We start from the raw sequence: 21234 nt of genomic DNA on the forward strand, positions 1-21234 counted from the left end.
GTGACTGACAATGATGACATATTGAGTTAATCAGGCAAATGAATTGGCTGAACCATGAGCTTCTTGATTACATCAGGAATCTAACCACGTAAAGCTCATTTTTGGAACAAAGAATAATTCTTGCCTAACATCGTGACAAAGATTAAATTAGTTTGATATACATTTACTGTTTCTTACACAGCATTCTGCTCTTCAACAGGGCTCCTAAATAAATGTCACACATTAGATTTATTGAACATTTACTACAAAATAACACTGGGATCATCATACTGTCGGGGCTGATGGATTTTACGCAATGCACCACAGGCTTTTCACATCAGCCAAAAAGACAAAATGGATGATCCGGAAACTTGGATCATTTGCTAAAAAGAGCAGAATTTGTGTGAACAAAACAGGAAAAACATTCACCACATCTAGACAGCATTGTGGGAAACTTGACCAAGTTGTTGCTGATCCTGTCTGTGGAATGGAGAGATTTCGTCAAGAAACTCACTGCACTTTCAGCTGGTTAAGACCGAGAGTAAACTGAGAAAGAGAACTGCAACAAGACAATCAAATGGCTGGTATAAGTACAAACAAATACAAAGAAAGGCTTCAGAATCTCATTAAATCATTGGAAGGACACAGGCATAAAATGCATTAAAGGGACAATGAACAGGTTGGAAACAGTCTGTCGAGGGGCTGAAGAATGAAGGATCATGGATAAAAAATACAACAGAAATGATTGAGTCCAGACACTCTGCAAATCCATTCACCCAGAGGGTGGGGAGGTTCTGGGAGGTCACAGCAGATTAATGGAAGAGTTACAATCAATGTTAACATTGAAGATTTGATTGGAAAATGGTGTGAGGATAAATGGGATTGAATGGACAGGATAGGACAGAGAAATGTGGCTTGGGATTTCTGCTGATGTGGAAGTGAAAGACCAGCACAGATTGTTGGACCGAGTGGTCTGACACTCCCTTGGCCTTCCCAGCAGTAGACACTGTCCTGCCAGTGAGCCACCAGCATGAAGGCGGACCCCAACACTGGGCTCTGTGGTATTGATCTGGTGCCTACTGGGGATCCTGCAGGGGATATCTAATGCTTGACCTATTCAAAGCTTTCTGACTGTCACCAGAAGGAGTCTGCGGCCTGGCACTGAAGGACGTATGATACCACAGAAGAAGCAAACTAGCAGCGACTGGGCATCTGGATGTGCGGGATGGCCTCAACAGTCACTGATCCACCAGTGACAATGGATCTGTACAGTGCAGTGAGAATATCAGCACTCACTAAAAACAATCACCTCAATGTCATAAACAATAACTGTGCAGTGACAGAATCAAACCTAAGATGGAATGGGATTTACCCTTATGTGGAGTCCTTTACTGATGAGCACAGCTTTTTTTTCTGAAGGAGAAATGTGAGCAGGACAATGCAGATCATAATAGCGAAGCCCAGAATGGTGCCAATGAATAAACTGTGCTTTGAAGTCCGGGGACTACCATAAGAAGAGTCTTCTGCAAAATATCAGAATCACACACACAATCACTTTAGTCTGACCAGTGTCTAACAACTTCAACAACATAATTCTGAGTTCCTCAGGATATTAACTCCCCTCCCTATCTCCAAAGCCTGTCCACTATCGATAAGGCACAAGTCAGGAGAGTGATGGACTGCTGGGTGAGTGCAGTTCCAACAACACTCAAGAAACCTAACACCAGCCGGGAGAAAGTAACCCACTTGACTGGAACCACAGCCAAAAACATTCACTCCCTCCGCCACCAATGCTCAAAAACAGCAGTATGTATTACATACAAGATGCACTGCTGAAGCTCACCAAAGAAAATCAGACAGGATGTTCCAAACCCACGACCTCCTCTATATAGAAGGACAAGGGCAACAGATACATGGGAACACCATCCCCTGCAGTTTCCCCACCAAATTACTCACTATCCTGCCTTAGGAATACCTGGCCTTGATGACCATTCTGCCCCTCCACTGATAAAGCACAGCAGCTGTGTGCTCCCTTCCCTGTTCACACCGGCATTCCCTCCCATTGCCTTACCAGTTACATCAAGCTGGCTCCCTGTTCCATCGACGTAGCTCCACACACTGCAACGGAACACAGCAGTATCATTGACAGTCACATTCACAAGTCTCAGAATGTAACTGTTCCTGCTGACATTCCTGGAAACGTGAACACGATCGTGGAAACTCTGGGCCTTGGCGAGGGTGCCATTCACAAACTGGCTTATCACCCACTCTCTGTTGCTGCCAGGTCGCTGGTAGTGCCAGTGGACATCAGTGTCATTCACACTGGCATTGTACATGGCACACTGGAACTCGACAGTTTCACCCTCTGGTACCTTGCTGGCCACTGGATACTGAATGAGGACTGGATCAGCCAATGGATCTGTTCATATTGAAGAGAAGAAATAATGTAAATTGAGCTGTAATATTTTCTAAAATCTCCTCCAGTTTCAATGATGATTTGTAGATTATGACCCATACCGGCTCTGCCTGCTATCACAGCTTCTTGTCCCTGAGCCATGTCTCATCTCCAATTCCCTAATCCAAGGGATGTGAGCACCCTTTGGAGAAAGGTTTTCAGGAAACTTTCCCCTTCCCTGATTTGACACAATGTCTGCAGCTCAGGCTTCAGCTCCTCAACTCAAATCCGACATCCTCAAGCCTGAAATATTTACTCCAGATATAAAAACTGAAAGAACTGTGGGTGCTGTAAATCAGGAACCAAACCAATATTGCTGGAAAAGCTCAGGCATATAAACTGATATTTTCCCAGCCATCATCAGTTCTGAGGAAGGGTCACCAGGCCCGAAACGTTAACTCTGTTTTTCCCTTCACAGATGCTGCCAGACCGGAGCGTTTCCAGCAAATCTGTTTTTGTTTACTCCAGATACGTTCCCTGGATGCCATTCTGTTAAACTCTCCGATCTCTGTTATTAATGATAAATACAGGCTGATGGAGCGACATTGAGAAACCATTACTGTGTGCATCCTTGGCATAGAACCCTTCACTACAAGAATAGAGTGTTAGATAATTACAGAATCACACCTTCTACCACCCAGGCTTCTCATGGGCAACATCCATTTGCCTGTTTGTTGTATTTAGTTACAGCGAGTTATAACATAACAATACACAACAATTCCAGGCTAACTGAGAGCTGGAACATGTCACCTGAATTCCTGTGTTCCCATCAATTTTTGTCAAAATCATTGGATTCTCTAAATCCTTCAGGGAAGGAAATCTGCCATCCTTATCTGGTCTGGCCTGTGTGTGACTCTAGATCCAGTGCAATGTGGTCTGTTCTGATTTCCCGCTGAAATAACCAGCTCAGAGACACAGTTTGAAGGCAGTTCGCGATGCAGACCAAATTCTGGCCTTGCCAGAGATGCCCACATCCTATCCAAAAATAAGAAAAACTTCTCTGAGTCACTCTTCACCTGTCAATTAACTTGAGCGAAATAAAACCCAAAAGAACTGCGGATGCTGTAAATAAGGAACAAAAAACAAGTTGCTGGAAAAGCTCAGCAGGTCTAGCAGCATTGCTGAAGGAGAACAGTTGTGAATGGGGATTATTAATGATGAACAACAGGTGGTGTGCAATGGCAGGCTCTATTCTGCTCGCAAAAAAGATCTTGAACTACCTGTGACCTGCCACTTCAATGCACCACCCTGCTCCACGGCCAACATCTCTGTCTCTGGCTTGCTGCAGTGGTTCCAGTGAAACCCAACATAAGCTGGAGGAACAATACCTCATTATCTGCTTGGGTACCCTATAGCCCTCCGGACTCAACATTGAGTTCAATAATGTTCAGGCTTAAACTCTCCAATGTCCTAGTCCCCCCGCCCCACACACATAATCTGCCATTACACACCTTCTATTATTAATCACTCACAATCCCCAAGAACAACTATGCACCTTCCCAGCCTGATTGCTATCAACCCCCTTGTCTGTCCGACTGTCTTTCTCTGTCTTTGGGCTCTATCCTGTTGTTTACTCCCTACCCCATCCACCTCCCTATTTTCCGCATATAAACTGATGTTTTCCGATTCACCATCAGTTCTGAGGAAGGGTCACCGGACCCAAAATGTTAACTCTGTTTTCTCCTTCATCAATTAACTTCAGCAGACTGACGGTACCATGGCTTTGAGAGGTTTCATGCGTCGTGTTTTGTTTTTTGAAGAGAGGTTTGAAGACGAAGGTTTGTTTGTTTGAATGCAATAAATTAAACAGCTTGTGAGGTCTTGAGTATTTTTTTAAAGTTGGAACAATAGAACCAGCCTGAATGGGTGGGGTCAAGCTGCCACAAGACCAAACGTTTTAGTTTTAGTTTTTCAGTAGTAGTTGCTGCTGGGTCTTAAAGTCAGGGATGACAAACTGCAGTTTATCTCTCCCTCCCACTATCTCTCTCTTTCTCTCAGAATTTTCTCATGATGCTTTTTCACCTGGACTGGAGCATCACATGTGAGGACACAAGCCATTTCAATGAATTTGTCTTTACCAAGGCTGTGTTTATGGGATGTTACTGTATTGGAACAGTTACTGTTTAGTAGTTTAAATAATTTATTACTTTGTTATATTTCCCAATAGAGTTAAGCTGTCCCAACTTCTTCATTTTTCTCTTTGAACTGTCATGTATGAATGAAGTGTTTTGCTTCAAACATGGAGGTTTGACCAATCGAGTGGCATCTAGAACACAACACTTAGCATTTGCCTTTTAAATAAGAAAATGTTCGGATCTAGCTATCTTCTTAGTATATTTTGAGGGGTTTGGTCTGGTCCATAACAGCAGCATAATAAAAACTATGGCTACAACAGCAGGTTGAGGTGAGGAGCTTTGAGGAACTCTGAGTTCCACAGCCTGCCTCGCATCTAATTACAAAGCAGAAATCGGGAGTATGATGGAACCACTTGTCTGGGTGAGTTCAGCTCCAACACTCAAGAAACCTCTCACCACACAAGACAAAGCAGCCACTTGATTGGCACTCCATATAACATCTTCAACATTTCCTTCCTTTAACACTGATTCGTGGGTGTACCATCTACATGATGTCCTGCAAGTACTCACCAAAGTTCTTCCAACAGTAATGTTTGAACTTACAATCTCTACCATCTGAAATGACTGAGAAGAAATGAGATGGAGAAGCAGAAAGACAGAGATATGAGAAAGAGTTTGAGATTGAAGAACTGGTCCAAGAGAAGAAACAGTTTATTCTATCAGTGAATAATACAAGAGAAAGTAACAGCTCTGTGCTTATATTGACCTCCCTGCTTTCACTTTACCAGAGGAACTTGACATTTCCTCAATTCCAATTAATCCAAGTGGAAGCGATTACTGGGTTAGATTGTGGTAAGATAAACAGGACATACCCATTACAGTCAGCTGGGATCCATTCCCACTGATATCTCCCCACACATTACAATAATAGACCCCAGTGTCACTGGGCTGCACGTTTGTGATGGTCAATATGAAGCTGTTATTGGAAGGGTCTCTGGAAGACTGGAATCGCTCAATGAATCCTGGGCTCCATTGTGTGATGTTCCTTACGTCATCTGTTAAAATCCACTCCATGCTATTTCCTGGTTGCTCCCGATGCCAGTGAACATCAGTGTGTGTCACTGCAGCCTTCCTCATGGTGCACTGTAGCTGAGCACTGTGACCCTCAGTGGCACGTTCTAGGCTCGGAGACTGGAGAAGGACTGGGACATTTTCACCTTTAGGGCAAAAAGGGTGAATAAATTAACACTAGTCTGAACTTGAAGAACAGTTCACAGTCATAAATAAAGAACAGATTGTAAATATGAATCAGAGGTTAATTACTCAAAATAAACAAGAGATTTTGGACCATCAGGCCACCAAATAAAGGGGCGGAATTAGACCATTCAACCTCTCAAGTCTGATTTGCTATCCAACAGGGGATCATTGTTTCTCAACTCCATTCTCCTGCCTTGTCCCTGAAATACTTGATACCCTAACTGATCAAGAAGCTTTCAATCTCTCTCTTCAATACACCTAATGAATTGGCCTCCACTGATTTCTGTGGCTATAAGTTTCAGAGATTCACCACCTTCTGGCTGAAGAAATTCCTCCTTATCTCAAATATAAAGGGTTACCCCTTCACACTGAGACTGTGCTCTCAGGCCACGGTCTCTCCTACATGTGGGAATATATTCTCCATGACAACTCTATCCAGGCCTCCCAGTATTCTGTTGGTTTCAATCAGATCACACCTTAGCCTTCTGAACTCCATCCAACATAGAATCAGAGTCCTCAACTGCTCTTCATGTGACATTCCCTTCATCCCCCGGTCATCAATGTGAACAGAGAAACATAGAAGATGGGAGGAGGCCATTTGGCCCTTTGTGCCTGTTCTGCCATTCATCATAATCATGGCAGATCATCCAACTCAATAGCCTAATCTTGCTTTCACCCCACAACCTTTTATCCTGATCACCGCAAGTGCTCTATCTAGTCGCCTCTGGAATACATTCAATGTTTTTACATCAACTACTTCAGGCTCACCATTCTTTGGGTGAAGGAATGTATCCTCATCTCTGTTCTAAATGGTCTATCCCAAATCCTCATACTGTAACCCCTGGTTCTGGACATGCCCAACATTGGAAACACCTTCCCTGCATCTATCCTGTCCAGTCCTATCAGAATGTTAAAAGTCTCTTTGAGATACCCCGTCATTCATCTGAGATCCAGCAAAAACAATCCTAAACTAGTCAGTAGCTCCTCATACATCAGACCCACCATCCCCGGAACCAGCCTAGTAAACCTTCGCTGCACTCCCTCAACAGCAAGAGCATTCTTCCACAGTAAACTGGACACAATATTCCAGGTGTGGTCTCCCCAAGGCCCTGTACATTTGCAATAACACATCCTTGCTCCTAATACCATAAGACATAAGAGTGGAAGTAAGGCCATTCAGTCCATCGGGTCCACTATGCCATGGCTGATGGGCATTTCAACTCCACTTCCCTGCAGTCTCCCCACAGCTCTTGATTAATTGTGCGATCAAGAATTTATCAATCTCTGCCTTGAAAACATTTAACGTCCCGGCCTCCACTGCGCTCCGTGGCAATGAATTCCACAGGCCCACCACTCTCTGGCTGAAGAAATGTCTCCTCATTTCCATTTTAAATTTATCCCCTCTACTTCTAAGGCTGTGCCCATGGGTCCTAGTCTCCCTGCCTAACAGAAAGAACATCCCAGCATCTGCCCTTTCTAAGCCATGCATTATCCTGCACTTGAAATCTCTCGCAATGCCAACAAACCGCTTGCCATCTCTGGACCCACTCCACCGTCAGCACATCCTTCCTTAAAGCCTATTGTTAGAAATAAAGCCACATAAAATCATTGAAAAAAAAATCTTTTAATAAATTCAGACCACTTGAGGTTCTCAGAATTCAGCCTCAAAAGTAAAGCTATTTCCTTCAATGTTCAAATCAAGGAGGCAAGTCGGGTTCATAGAGGTATGCCCATGGGAAAAGGAGTCAATCTAAAAGGTTTGGGATTTCTGTTACCAGAATCAATTTTCAAAAATGCAGCTGAAAAGAATGAAGACAAAGAGAATTCGGCTGATATGTTCACAATATCTTCTTGAACATAAATATAAGAAACTGGATCCTGCATTGGTACAGTTTTATAAAACAGCCTCCTCAGAATTGGAATCACAAGCAGTCCCAGAGTGTTATTACTTGAAAGACAAAGTATTAATGATGAAATGAAGCCTGCCCAAGTACCAGGAGTTGAGGAACGGACAGAGGTCCACCAGGTCATAGAATCGTAGAATCCCTACAGTGTGGAAACAGGCACTTCGGCCCAATGAGTCCACACTGACTCTCAGAACATCCCACCCAGCCGCATTCCCGCATTCACCTAATCTATCCATCCCTGAACACTACGGGGAACAGCGTGGCCAATCCACCTAACCTGCACATGTTTGGACTGTGGGAGGAAATCGGACGAAACCCACACACACACTGGGAGTATGTGCAAACTCCACACAAGCAATTTCCTGAGGGTGGAATCAAAACCAGGTTCGAGGTGCTGTGAGGCAGCAGTGCTAACCGCTGTGCCACCTTGCCACCATGTAAATTGCTCAACCCGAGGATCAGAATAAAATATTACAAATTAGTTCATGAAATTACAACGGCAAACATTTACAGATAAGCAGCAAACAATCTAAAATATTGCAACATTTTTCTTGGTCAGGATTATGTAAAGATGTTAAATTTTACCAGACAAGCTGGTCCATATCAGGACTTAGGGGATCCCCAAACCTGAATTAAAACTTCACCTTTGATTCTGATCACAGCTTTTGAAGAACCACTTAACAGGGTCTGCGTAGGAGCCAAATCTAAAACCAGGAATGGAAACCAATGGGTCACTGCAGTGGCGCAAGAAAGCTGTTCACTGCCACCTTCTCAAGCGCAATAAGGGTGGGCAATAAATGCTGGCCAAGCTGACACCCACATCTCACAAAGCAAATGAAACAATTGCTGAACTTGAGCTCAGCTTCCTCCCCACAGTGAATCCATCCCTGAAATCACTGTCCATCACCTCCTCAATCGACTTGATCACAAATATTTTTAAAAAGCTATTTTTAAAGAAAATAGCTTTACTTTTTAGACTAAATTCTGAGCACCTCAAGTGGTCCGAATTTATTAAAAGATTTTTTTTCAATGATTTTATGTGGCTTTATTTCTAACAATAGGCTTTAAGGAAGGATGTGCTGACGGTGGAGTGGGTCCAGAGAAGGTAAGCGGGATGTTGGCATTGCGAGAAATTTCATTCATTGGGCTAGCAGTTTTTGCTGGAGGATGTTATCTCTACTTACTGGTGATATTTAGCAGGATTCCTCTCCCATAGATCCGTCCCTGCACTGAGCAGTAATAGACCCCAGTGTCACTGGGCTGTACATTTGTGATTGTCAGAATGAAGCTGTTATGGGAAGAATCTCTGGAAGGCTGGAATCGCTCAGTGAATCCTGGGCTCCATTGTGTGGAGCCACTTCTCGGATGTGTTAAAATCTGCTTCATAATTTGGTTCAGAGACAGCCAGTACCAATGGACATCGATATGTATCACTGCAGCATTCCTCATGGTGCACTGTAACTGGGCAGTTTGACCTTCGGTGGCATGTTCCAGCCTCGGAGATTGGAGAAGGGCCAGGCCAGTGATACCTTCCAAGGAAAAGATAATAATAATAAGTTTATTTCCATAAGAGCAGATCCTCCATATTGCTGCATTGAAAGGATCTGACAGGGTAGTAGGAGTTTTCAGTTAAACAGAAAGAACACACTGTTACACTAAATTATTGAGCTACATCTGTGACTGATTCAGATAAAATAAAAGCCATGACAGAAGTTAAATAAATAATATGATGCCAAATCATACTTCTTAACTCCCTTCAGAATCTCATCACCATTCTAGATGTGCCATTTTCTAGAAGAACAAGGGCAGCAGATACATAGGAACACTATCCCCAACAAGTTCCACTCCCCCAAGCCACTTCCCATCCTGACTTGAAAATATATCACTATTCTTTCTCTGTCACTCAGTCAAAATCCTAGAACTTCCTCCCTAAGAGCATTGTGGGTAAACCCACAGCACATGGGCTGCAGGAGTAAAGAACATAGAACTTCACAGCACAGTACAGGTCCTTCGGCCCTCGATGTTGTGCCGACCTGTCATACCGATCTCAAGCCCATCTAACCTACACTATTCCATGTACGTCCGTATGCTTATCCAATGGCGACTTAAATGTACCTAAAGTTGGTGAATCTACTACCGTTGCAGGCAAAGCGTTCCATTCCCTTACTACTCTCTGAGTAAAGAAACCACCTCTGACATCTGTCCTACATCTTTCACCCCTCAATTTAAAGCTATGCCCCCTCGTGCTCACTGTCACCATCCTAGGAAAAAGGCTCTCCCTATCCACCCTATCTACCCCTCTGATTATTTTATATGTTTCAATTAAGTCACCTCTCAACCTTCTTCTCTCTAATGAAAACAGCCTCAAGTCCCTCAGCCTTTCCTCGTAAGACCTTCCCTCCATACCAGGCAACATCCGAGTAATTCTCCTCTGCACCCTTTCCAAAGCTTCCACATCCTTCTTATAATGCCAGAACTGTACACAATACTTCAAGTGCGGCCGCACCAGAGTTTTGTACAGCTTCACCATAACCTCTTGGTTCCAGAACTCGATCCCTCTATTAATAAAAGCTAAAACACTGTATGCCTTCTTAACAGCCCTGTCAGCCTGGGTGGCAACTTTCAAGGATCTGTGTCCATGGACACCAAGATCTCTCTGCTCATCTACACTACCAAGAATCTTACCATTAGCCCAGTACTTTACCTTCTGGTTACTCCTACCAAAGTGCATCACCTCACACTTGTCTGCATTGAACTCCATTTGCCACCTCTCAGCCCAGCTCTGCAGCTTATCTATGTCTCTCTGCAACCTACAGCATCCTTCGTCACTATCCACAACTCCACCGACCTTAGTGTCGTCTGCAAACTTACTAACCCATCCTTCTACGCCCTCATCCAGGTCATTTATAAAAATGACAAACAGCAGTGGACCCAACACCAACCCTTGCGGTACACCACTAGTAACTGGCAGCTCCCTCCCAGTAATAGCAGCAATAATAATAACGGAGATAGTGAAGATGGTGATGGTGATGGTGATGACGATGATGCTGATAGTGATGGTGATGACGATGGTATCAGTAGAACATTTAGAAATATAAAATATGATCCAACAGAATCATAATGATATCATTAAGGATAAATAATGTCACAGAAATTGACTGGGATTTTTTGATGAGGTAAGAAGCAGGATAGATAAAGGGAATCCAGTCAATGTAAAGCATTTGGATTTTCAAAATGTTTTTGATAAGGCACCACACATTAGGCTACTGAATAAGTTGAGATTCCTTGGTGTTGCAGGTAGTATGGATAGACAAGTGGCGAACTAAACGATGACAGAGGGTTGGGATAAAGGTGGCATTTTTAGGATAGTAACCCATAATTTGTGACCTGCCACAGGGCTCAGTGCTGGGACCACAATTATTGACAATATATATCAATGACTTGATAAGGTTAGTGAGTCTATGGCAGCCAAGTTTGTAAATGGCACAAAAATAAATGGGAAGGCAAGAAGTGAGAATGACGCAAAGAGTCTCCATGGAGTGGGAGTAGTGGGTGTTGATGAGGATAGAGTAGTGGGTGTTGTCTGCACAGTTGTTACTGAAACATTTGACAACGCCTCTAATGTTGGGCTGATTAAGTCACATGGGATTCATGGTAAGTTGAATATAAGATAACAAAGTGTGGGGCTGGATGAACACAGCAGGCCAAGCAGCATCTTCGGAGCATAAAAGCTGACGTTTCGGGCCTAGACCCTTCATCAGATGCTGCTGCTTGACCTGCTATGTTCATCCAGCCCCACACTTTGTTATCTTGGATTCTCCAGCCACTGCAGTTCTCATTATCTCTAAGTTGAATATAAAATTGGCTTGGTGAAAGAAGACAGATGGGTGTTTTCCTATCTGGAGGTCTGTGACCAGTGGTGTTCCACAAGGACAAGTACTGGGGCATCTAATGTTTGTCATATACAGAAATAATTTGGATGAATATGCAGGTGGAATGATTATTAACCTGCAGACTATATGAAAATCGGTAGAGTTGTGGATCATGAGGAAATTTGTCAAAGGATGCAGCAGGATATTGCTTCTTTGGAATGTTGGGCAGAGAAATAAAACATGGAGTTTAATGTGGCCGAGTGTGAGGTGATGCAGTTTGAGAGGTCAAATGTAAGAGGAAAGTATACAGTAAATGGCAGGATCCTTCGGGCATTGATATACAGAGAGGCCTTAGGATGCAACTCCAGAGATACTTGAAAGTGGCAAATAAGTGGATAACATGGTAAAGAAGGCATACGGCATGCCTGCCTTCATTGGTTGGGGCATTGAAAGCTGGCGAGTCATGATGCAGCTGCATAAAAGTTTTGTTTAACTACATTTGGAACGCAGTGTGAAGTTCTGGTTGTCAAAGTACAGGAAGGATATGGAGGTTTTGGAGAGGGTGCAAAAGATGTTTACCAGGATGTTGGCTGAATTGAAGTGTATTAGTCTATAAGGAGAGGGTGGACAAACTCAGATTGTTTCTGCTAGAGCATTGGAGACCAACGGATGATCTGATGGAAGTTTATAAAAGTATTTTAGCATGGGCAGTCAAAGTCTTTATTTACATTGTAGAAATATCATACACAGGGGGCATACGTTTAAGGTGAGATGGGAAATGCTTAAAGGAGATAGGCAAGGCAAATGTTTTACACAGAGGAATGTGCTGCGAAGGTGGAACATAGAACATATATAGAACATAGAACATTACAACACAGTACAGGCCCTTCGGCCTGCCGACCTGTCATACCGATCTCAAGCCCATCTAACCTACACTATTCCATGTACGTCCATATACTTGTCCAATGACGACTTAAATGTACCTAAAGTTGTCGAATCTACTACCGTTGCAGGCAAAGCATTCCATTCCCTTACGACTCTCTGAGTAAAGAAACTACCTCTGACATCTGTCCTATATCTTTCACCCCTCAATTTAAAGCTATGCCCCCTCGTGCTCGCCGTCACCATCCTCGGAAAAAGGGTCTCCCTATCCACCCTATCTAACCCTCTGATTATTTTTTATGTTTCAATTAAGTCAGCTCTCAACCTTCTTCTCACTAATGAAAACAGCCTCAAGTCCCTCAGCCTTTCCTCGTAAGACCTTCCCTCCATACCAGGCAACATCCTAGTAAATCTCCTCTGCACCTTTTTCAAAGCTTCCACATCCTTCTTATAATGCGGTGACCAGAACTGTACACAATACTCCAAGTGCGGCCGCACCAGAGTTTTGCACAGCTTCACCACAACCTCATGGTTCCGGAACTCGATCCCTCTATTAATAAAAGCTAAAACATTGTATGCCTTCTTAACAGCCCTGTCAACCTGGGTGGCAACTTTCAAGGATCTGTGCACATGGACACCGAGATCTCTCTGCTCATCTACACTACTAAGAATCTTACCATTAGCCCTGTACTTTGCCTTCCGGTTACTCCTACCAAAGTGCATCACCTCACACTTGTAGGTGGTAGAAGAGATAAGTTGGCAATGCTTAAGAAGCATTTAGACACAGCCATGAACAGGCTGAGAATAGAGGGATATGGGCAATGTGTAGGCTGATGGGATGAGTTTAGAATGGCAGCATATTTGGCATAGATATGGTGGGCTGAGGGCCCTTTTATAATTTATTCATGGATGAGGACTTCCCTAGTTCTGCCAGCACTTAATGCCCAGAGAGCAGTTAAGTCACAACCGAAGTCGAGAGGCTCTGGAGTCACATGTAGGCTAGATCAGGTAAAAGTGGCAGTTTCTATCCCTAAAGGACACAGTAAATGAGATGAGTTTTTTTCTGATAATCAATAATGATTCATGATCATTATTAGAACCTTAATCCCAGACTGTTTTTGGTGAATTCAAATTCCACCATCTGCCATGGTGATTTTCAAACCCAAGTCTCTGAATTAACATTGTCGTGGTTATAACTTCTGTGCTGCTCCTTTGCTTAACTATTCCATGTTTTAAGTTTGATGTTCTGTGTTCTAGAGAGGAGGATGCTGCACCCACCCATCCCCCACCCCCACCAACTCTAATGAAACTGAAACACTACTCACATTGCAGATTCAGGCACTGCTCTCTCAGGGTACCCGTCTGACTGATCCCCTTCTCAGTTTCCTCTCAGCACCAGTCATATCGCCTCGAGACTCTGATCATCTCTGTTGTGTCCCCAGGGCAACATTCCCAAACGTCTTGCAATTGTCATTTCACCCTCAAAAACCTGCTCAACCTTTCCATTTGCCCCATTACTGCACTATCCCTCCACCTCCACCAATCATCCCAAGGCTGTTTCCACTCTCCCTTCAGCTCAGCAAACAGCCACTTGGCACTAACACCCATAGATGATGCCTGGGGTTAACTGCAGACAGAGGCAAATTTAGGGAATTACTGAACCTGAACCGACCTTATTGCTCACAGTGATTCCATCTCTGATATCACTCTCCATCTCCCTATCACCTCCTTAGATTTCTTGATAACAAACTGATCTCCAATTCATTCACAGACTGGAGGTGATTAACATGTAAACTGTACTCACTGTTTACAATGAGGTGGCTTCCTCCACCAGGGACATTTCCCCAGGCTGAGCAGTAATAAACCCCAGTATCACTGGACTGCACGTTTGTGATGGTCAGAATGAAGCTGTTACTAGAGGAATTTCTGGAAGGCTGGATTCGATCAATGAAACCTGAGATCCATTGGATGTAACCATTTCTTTCATGTGTTAAAAGCAGTTTCATATGACTGTCTGGTTCTTGTCTGTACCAGTGAACATCGGTGTGTGTCACTGTGGCATTCCTCATTGTGCACTGCAACTGGGCAGTGTGACCCTCAGTGACACATTTAAGGATTGGAGACTGGAGAAGGGCCAGACCAGATGTACCTTTAAAGGAAAAACATCAAGAATTTCAGAATCAATTCTCTGGGTTACAATGTGCGGCCAGTTTTCAAACAAACATTTCAGATGGAACAAGTTGTAGATTAAGTCAAGGAATGGTTTCAGATAGAACCAGTGGAGTTGCAGCAGATCAAACAAAACTTAATTCAGTAATTAAATAACTATAATAACTGTTACTATAAATATTGAAAGAGGATCAGCAGTGACAGTGTGTAGAGTGATGTTGCCTGAACAAAGGGTAGCTCCTGATTACAACTCCCAGGCTCAAGTTCTCTCCACTCTCTGTCCCCACCAGAGGCTCTGAGCTCCTCATGTCTCCCATTCCCTTCTCCCTGATCCCAGCGCCATCTGGTGACCCATTCATTGCTCAGATAATGCAGCATCTTCTGTGAAGCTATTTCATTCCCTTCCCATACTGTTCACTGCTTTCCTTGAAATGGTCACCTTTCCCTGAGCCTGTCTCCTCACAATCCTCTAACTGCCATGTTCACAGCAACCCTGAGTATTCACTGGGACTAGATATCCCTTGGGACTGGGGGTATCCTCATTACTAACTGACCCAAGATCCAACATAAAAGAAACAATCCAATTCCATCAACCTGAAAGCACCCTAACGATTTCAATGTTTACTTTGTTTGTTCATAAAATCTTTCAAAATGCAAACAAATTCCCATTATCTCTCCAAGAACTCTTTCTGTCAGGTTTTTGTTTTACCGAAATCATAACTCCAGAAGTATTAACATGTAAATATTTAAATTCCCTCAAACTCACAGAGACCAAAACGTACAGAGACCAAAACCAAATGCCATGTGTTCAAAATCCAAATTCCAAACTAAATGATATTAAAATTACATGGAAGCCACACACTCACATCACAGAGTTTAAACTCTATGAGGGAGTGCATGAGTAATCAAGCCCCAAATGACCGCAAAGCCACACTGAGTCAACAATACAGCCAATTTATCTCTCATCTGTCCTCCAGTCCAAAGTTTAAAAAAAAATCAAAACAGTTTGGTAAATGACCTCAAAACCAACGTATTTATTATCAACAAGACAAATTCTTGAAACAAGCAGACAATGTGATTAGCAAGCGCATTTCTGTCTACAATTAAAATATATTCCATTCATCTCAAACATATCTTCATTCACAGCCAAGGAAACACTGCTCTGCAGAAATAGTTCAGGTTGTTTCTTTAAAAAAAAAGGCCAGAATGAAAGGCTTTTCCAATGCTGCAAGCAACTTACATCGAAAGGTAGAATGTGTTGACTTCTCAGATTCCTTCGATTTCTTGTCAATGAGGCTGATTCTTGAAAGTTATGTCATGGTGGGAGATCTCCTGACCATATTTCAGATTCCAACGGGAAATAACTTGAAGTTCTGATATTGTAAATGTTATCTTTACAAATCCTACGTAAAGAGATCTTATCTGCTTTTTCCTTGTCTTTTATTTACTGAGAGGGAGAAATTGTGTAGCTGGGCCTGCTTGAAGTTTCCTTCTGTTTTTTTTACCAGAAGAGAGGGATCTCTCCTCACTGCTTTTGGTCAGCTTGACATTTTAATTCAGCTGCTCTCCTTTTGGTCTGTGAAAGCACACAGCAACTCAAGCCCAGAAACTGTTGCTAGGCTGCAATCAAAATCAATCAGCCCAGCAACTTAACAATAAAACCCATTTCTTATATTTTCTTGGCATCTTTGATTGATTGGAAGTTAATTTGAATTTTGTAAACTGTAACAGATTTTTGATCATGTGACAAAACTTCTTCATTCAAGAGATTGCCAAACAGTTTCATATTCCAGTTTCTCACAGGCCATATATTTTTATGTTGTCTGAAAATGAGTTTCTCTTCAGTGTTTTCTTTTTGCTACAGAATTTGAAAGTGTTGTTCTTACATTACCGTGTGAAGTTGATGACTTTTTTTTAAACTAAAAAGTATACACCTTGGTCTGTCTCCAAACATCCATTAGAATTGCACTTCTAATTAAAATTTTCTCTACTGCTCTCATTTCTCCAACTAATCTGAGTGTCCTCACATCTCTCTGCATTAACTCTGATCTGATATTAGCTGTCCACTCACCCACAATGGGGCAAGTAGAAGAGAAAACCCCAGAAACTACCTGAACCAGAATGGGGGTGGGGGGAGGGGTGAAGACATGCTCTCAGCAATATTCAACACGAAACTCCAGCTAATTATGTTGGAAACTCCCAGAATACTGTGATCACTCTTCCCTAGTCATGTAGCTCAGATGGCTGGAGTATAATGTCGCATAATGACAATGTCCCAGCTTTAATCGCAGTCTCAATTGTGGGAGCTTGGATGGATCGAAAGGAAGGATCGAAACTGAAGCAAAAGTGAAGTGGGAATGGAGTTTATGATTAAGGAAAAAGTTACTACTGTAACAAAAGAATATATTTCTGAAAAATCATTCAGTGAAAATATATGGGTTGAAATCAGAAATAAAAAGGGAATGATTACCTTGATGAGATAGTATTTTAGATCCCCAATGTTCAGATGGAAATTGAGGACCAAATAGGCAGAGAGATCTCAGATATATATGGGACTGCCATCATGTTAAAGATTTGGATTGTGAAGAATTTGTCAAATTTTCTTGAAATGTTCCTATTAGAAAAGGAGCAAACTATAACCTTCACTTAGGTAATAAGACTGGGCAAATGATCGAAGTGATCGTTGGTAATAATTCTATTTATTTTTAAATTGTTATGGAAACAAAATAAGACTTCCATAAAAATTAAAGATTTTTTAAAATCAGACTAAGGTAAATTTTAGTGGTATGAGACAAGAAATGTCAAAATTTGATTGAAATAGACTGTTCACAAGTAAAGGGATGTCTGATAAGTCATGTGGTGACAGAGTCATTATGTTCTTATTAGAATGAATCGTATGGCTGATAGGATTAGAAAACAATGGATAAATAAAGATGTTGAGGTTATGGTCAAGATTTAAAACAAAATACACAGTCGATGTAAGCAACTGGGTTCAAATGAATCTCTTGAGCAGTATAAAGAGTGTCAGGGCTTTGTTAAGATGGAGATCAGGAAAGCAAAAAGAGGATATGAGATAGACTTGGCAAGTAAGGTCCAAGATAATCCAACGAGATTCTGCAAGTACATTAAGAGGGCAGGGCCTGTTCAAGATCAAAGAGTTCATCTTTGTGTTGAGCCTCAGAAGATGAGATTAAATGACAACTTTGTGTCAGTTTTTTACTGAGGAGAAACCAATAGAAGCTGGAGTACTTCGGGAAATAAATATTGATGTTTTTAAAACAGTTCGTTTGACAAAAGAGGAAGTGCTGTAGGCCTCGGAAAATATCAAGATAGATAGATCTTCCTGACATGATCTAATGCATCGTGGGAATTTTTGGGAAGTTAGGAAAGAAATTTCAGGGCCCCATGCAAAAATATTTGTGTCATTCATAACTAGGTGATGTACTGAATGATTGGAGAGTAGTCAATGTTGTGCCTTTGATGAAGAAAGGATGTATCTGGGGGAACTATAGACCTGTGAGTCTGACTTCGGTGGTGGCTAAGTTGGAAGTGGTTCTGAAATATAGGATTTATATGAATTTGGAGAGGCAAAGAATGATTAGGGATGATCAGCATGGTTTTGTGTGAGGGAAATTTGTCTCACAAACTTGAGTGAGTTTTTGAGGAAGTAACTAAGAAGATTGATAGGGGCAGCACAGGAGGCATTGTTTATTTGGATTTTAACAAAGTCTTCGACAAGGTTCCTCATGGTAGACTAATTAATAAAGTTAGATCGCCTGGGATTCAGGGTGGACTTGCCAACTGGATACAAGTTTGGCCGAATGGCAGGAGACAGAGAGTGATGTTAGAGAGCTGTTTCTCAGGCTGGAAGCCTGTTACCAGCAGTGTTATACAGGGATCAGTACTGGGTCCACTTTTGTCTGCCATTTATAGAAATGATTTAGATGAGAATACAGAAGGTATGGTTGGTACATTTGTGGAGTACACCAAGATTGTGGTATAGTGGAGAGTGTATAAGATCATCTAAGATTACAAAGAGATCTCGATCAATTAGGTCAGTGCATTGAGGAGTGGCAGGAGGCGTTTAGTTTTGATAAATGCAAGGTATTGAATTTTGGTCAAACAAACAAGGGTAAGACTTATACAATTAAAAGCAGGGCCTTGGGTGGTGCTGTAGAACAGAAAGACAAAGGAATTCAGGGACATAATTCTTTGAATTTTGCATCATGTATAAATAGGATCTTTTAGAAAGCACTGAGCATGCTGGCCTCATTGCTCAGACCTTTGAATATGGAAGTTGGGACATCATGTTGAACTTGTACTGGACATTACTGTGACCTTTTCTAGAGCATTGTGTCCAGTTCTGGTGTATTGTTATATGAAGAATGTAATGAAGTTTCGAAAGGGTCAGAAGAGATTTACCAAGCCGTTGCTGGGAATGGAAGGTTTCAATTGTGGGGAGATGTCAGATGCTGGGACATTTTTCACTGGAGCATAGGAGATTGAGGGGTGAGATTTATGAAATCATGAGAGGTGGAGATAAGGTGAAAGGCAGGTCATTTCCTTAGGGTGGAGATTTCAAGATTGTGGGCATCTGTTTAAAGTGAGAGAAGAAAGATTTTAAAAGGCATGCAGGGCAATATTAGTACACAGAGTGGCTCATGTGTGGAATGAGCTTCTACAGGAAGTGGTGGATGCAGGTACAGTTATGACATCTCAAAGACATTTAGATAAGGACATGAAAAAGAGATGTTTGGAAAGATAGGGGCCCATTGCAGGCAGATGGGACTAAAGTTCTTGAGTAGATTTGTAGCTCAGGTTGTGGATGCTGTGGTCGGTTTGTTCGCTGAGCCGGTTCGCTCGTGTGTAGATGTTTCAACACCCTCCTGGGCAACATCATCAGTGCAGCCTCTGATGTTACGACTCATTTATTTTGGGATTCTGGTCAGCAGGGACTGGTTGGGACGACAGGTCTGTTTGTGTGATGTATAATTCAAAGAGTGAGCCCCTCCTCTTGCTCTGTGCTCGATGTGGAGTGGCTCCCTTTAACCTGGATCAAATAAAAATGTCTCTTGAATGGAGAGAGATGTGTGTGCCCCTTTGTGAACTATGGTTCATTTCCAATCCCTGGGAGATTCCCTGCAGATGTGGCGCCTGACAGAGCAATCTCCCTGACTCTGCTCATCCAGCCCAATGGTACTGACACTCTAGTGAATCAAATGGAATTTATATCAGTCATTCCGCAAGACAAAGCTTCACATTTCCCACAAAATCTTCCTCCCATTATCACAAAAACACACCCTTTCTCCCACAAACCTACCAACATCGAACCTGAGCTCAGCTTCCTCCTGACAGTGAATCCATCCCTGAGATTACTCTCCAATCCTCAGGATTATTCATCATGAACTGATCCCCAAATCATTCATTGGGCAAGAGGTTATTGCTGGAGAGGTTTGTTGTGTAAACGCTACTTACTGTCTACAATGAGCCGGCTCCCTCCACCACTGATCCTTCCCCAGATTGAGCAGTAATAGACCCCAGTGTCACTGGGCTGCACGTTTGTGATGGTCAGAATGAAGTTGTTCCTGGAGGAGTTTCTAGAAGACTGGAATCGCGTTTTCAAACCTGAGTACCACTGCTTGTGATTCCATGTGTAATAAGCTAGGTACCGTTGTACATAATTCCACGAGTAATGCACCAAAATCCACTCGCTCCTTCTTCCTGGTCGCTCCCGGGACCAGTGAACATCGATGTGTGTCACTGCGACGTTCCTCATGGTGCACTGTAACCGGGCAGTGTGACCCTCGGTGATTCGTTCCATGATCGGAGACTGGAGAAGGACTGGGAAATTTGCATCTTAAAAATAGTTAAAAATAAATCAATAAATGAACAGCAGTCTGTTTGTTCGAAACTCCCACTAGGATTTAACGGCACCCTCCCAGTAGTCTTTGGCCTGAAAAACAACAGAGCCAAGGAGGGATTGATTAATGTTTGATTAAGGAAGTAATTTTGTGGGGAACATGTTACTGATTCGAACGGTTCCCGGAGGCTGATGGTGAAGATAAATATCATTCCCTTACAATCAGAAAAGAGGAATTTATAATAGGGAATAAAGAATTAGCTCACCCACTAATACAAACCTTGGTTCTGTATTCAGAAAAGAGATCTTAAGTAACATTCTTAATAAGATCCCACACATTAGGCTGCATAAGACGATCAGATAATAGTATGGATAAAGGAATAGGCATTGAAGAGAAGACAGACAGTTGGGGAAACGTGTCCTTTTAAGAATGACAGCCTGCAGCTATTGGAGTGTCGCACGGATCGGTGCTGGCGACATAATAATTGACGATGTACCCAGAAAACAGTTTGTTTTCTTGTCTGTGTTCCGAGCCTGTAGACCTCGATGTCAGCTTGACGAAACAGTCTCCAGACAGTGATAAATCTTTGCAAAGAACAAAGAAAGTTACAGCTCAGGAACAGGCCCTTCAGCCCTCCAAGCCTGCATCGACATGCTGCCCATCATAACAAAGACCTCCTAACCTTCCGGGGACCTATATTCCCATTCTATTCATGTATTTGTTAATATGCCTTTCAATGACGCTATCGCATCTCCACTGCCTCTACCTTCCCTAGCA

General features: G+C 42.5%; 1 protein-coding gene across 2 annotated transcripts; it reads right to left on the reverse strand.

Annotated features, from left to right (window-relative positions):
* Window positions 1-204: 204 nt before the first annotated feature.
* On the reverse strand, window positions 205-20842 carry LOC125454592 (immunoglobulin superfamily member 3-like). Of its 2 annotated transcripts, XM_059648834.1 has the most exons (8): window positions 20737-20842; window positions 20072-20452; window positions 14232-14576; window positions 8858-9202; window positions 5382-5726; window positions 2051-2398; window positions 1352-1502; window positions 205-538 (listed from the first exon to the last, which is right to left on the reverse strand). In XM_059648834.1, the coding sequence occupies exons 2-7, from the start codon at window positions 20415-20417 to the stop codon at window positions 1354-1356; spliced, it is 1878 nt and encodes a 625-aa protein (XP_059504817.1). In that variant the 5' UTR covers window positions 20418-20452; window positions 20737-20842; the 3' UTR covers window positions 205-538; window positions 1352-1353. The 2 variants fall into 2 exon arrangements, with proteins under 2 accessions (XP_059504817.1, XP_059504818.1); XM_059648835.1 differs by lacking the exon at window positions 20737-20842 and having other exon boundaries at window positions 20072-20475.
* Window positions 20843-21234: the final 392 nt, after the last annotated feature.

The sequence above is a fragment of the Stegostoma tigrinum genome, chromosome 9 (assembly GCF_030684315.1).
Source record: "Stegostoma tigrinum isolate sSteTig4 chromosome 9, sSteTig4.hap1, whole genome shotgun sequence".
NCBI classification, from domain to species: domain Eukaryota; kingdom Metazoa; phylum Chordata; class Chondrichthyes; order Orectolobiformes; family Stegostomatidae; genus Stegostoma; species Stegostoma tigrinum.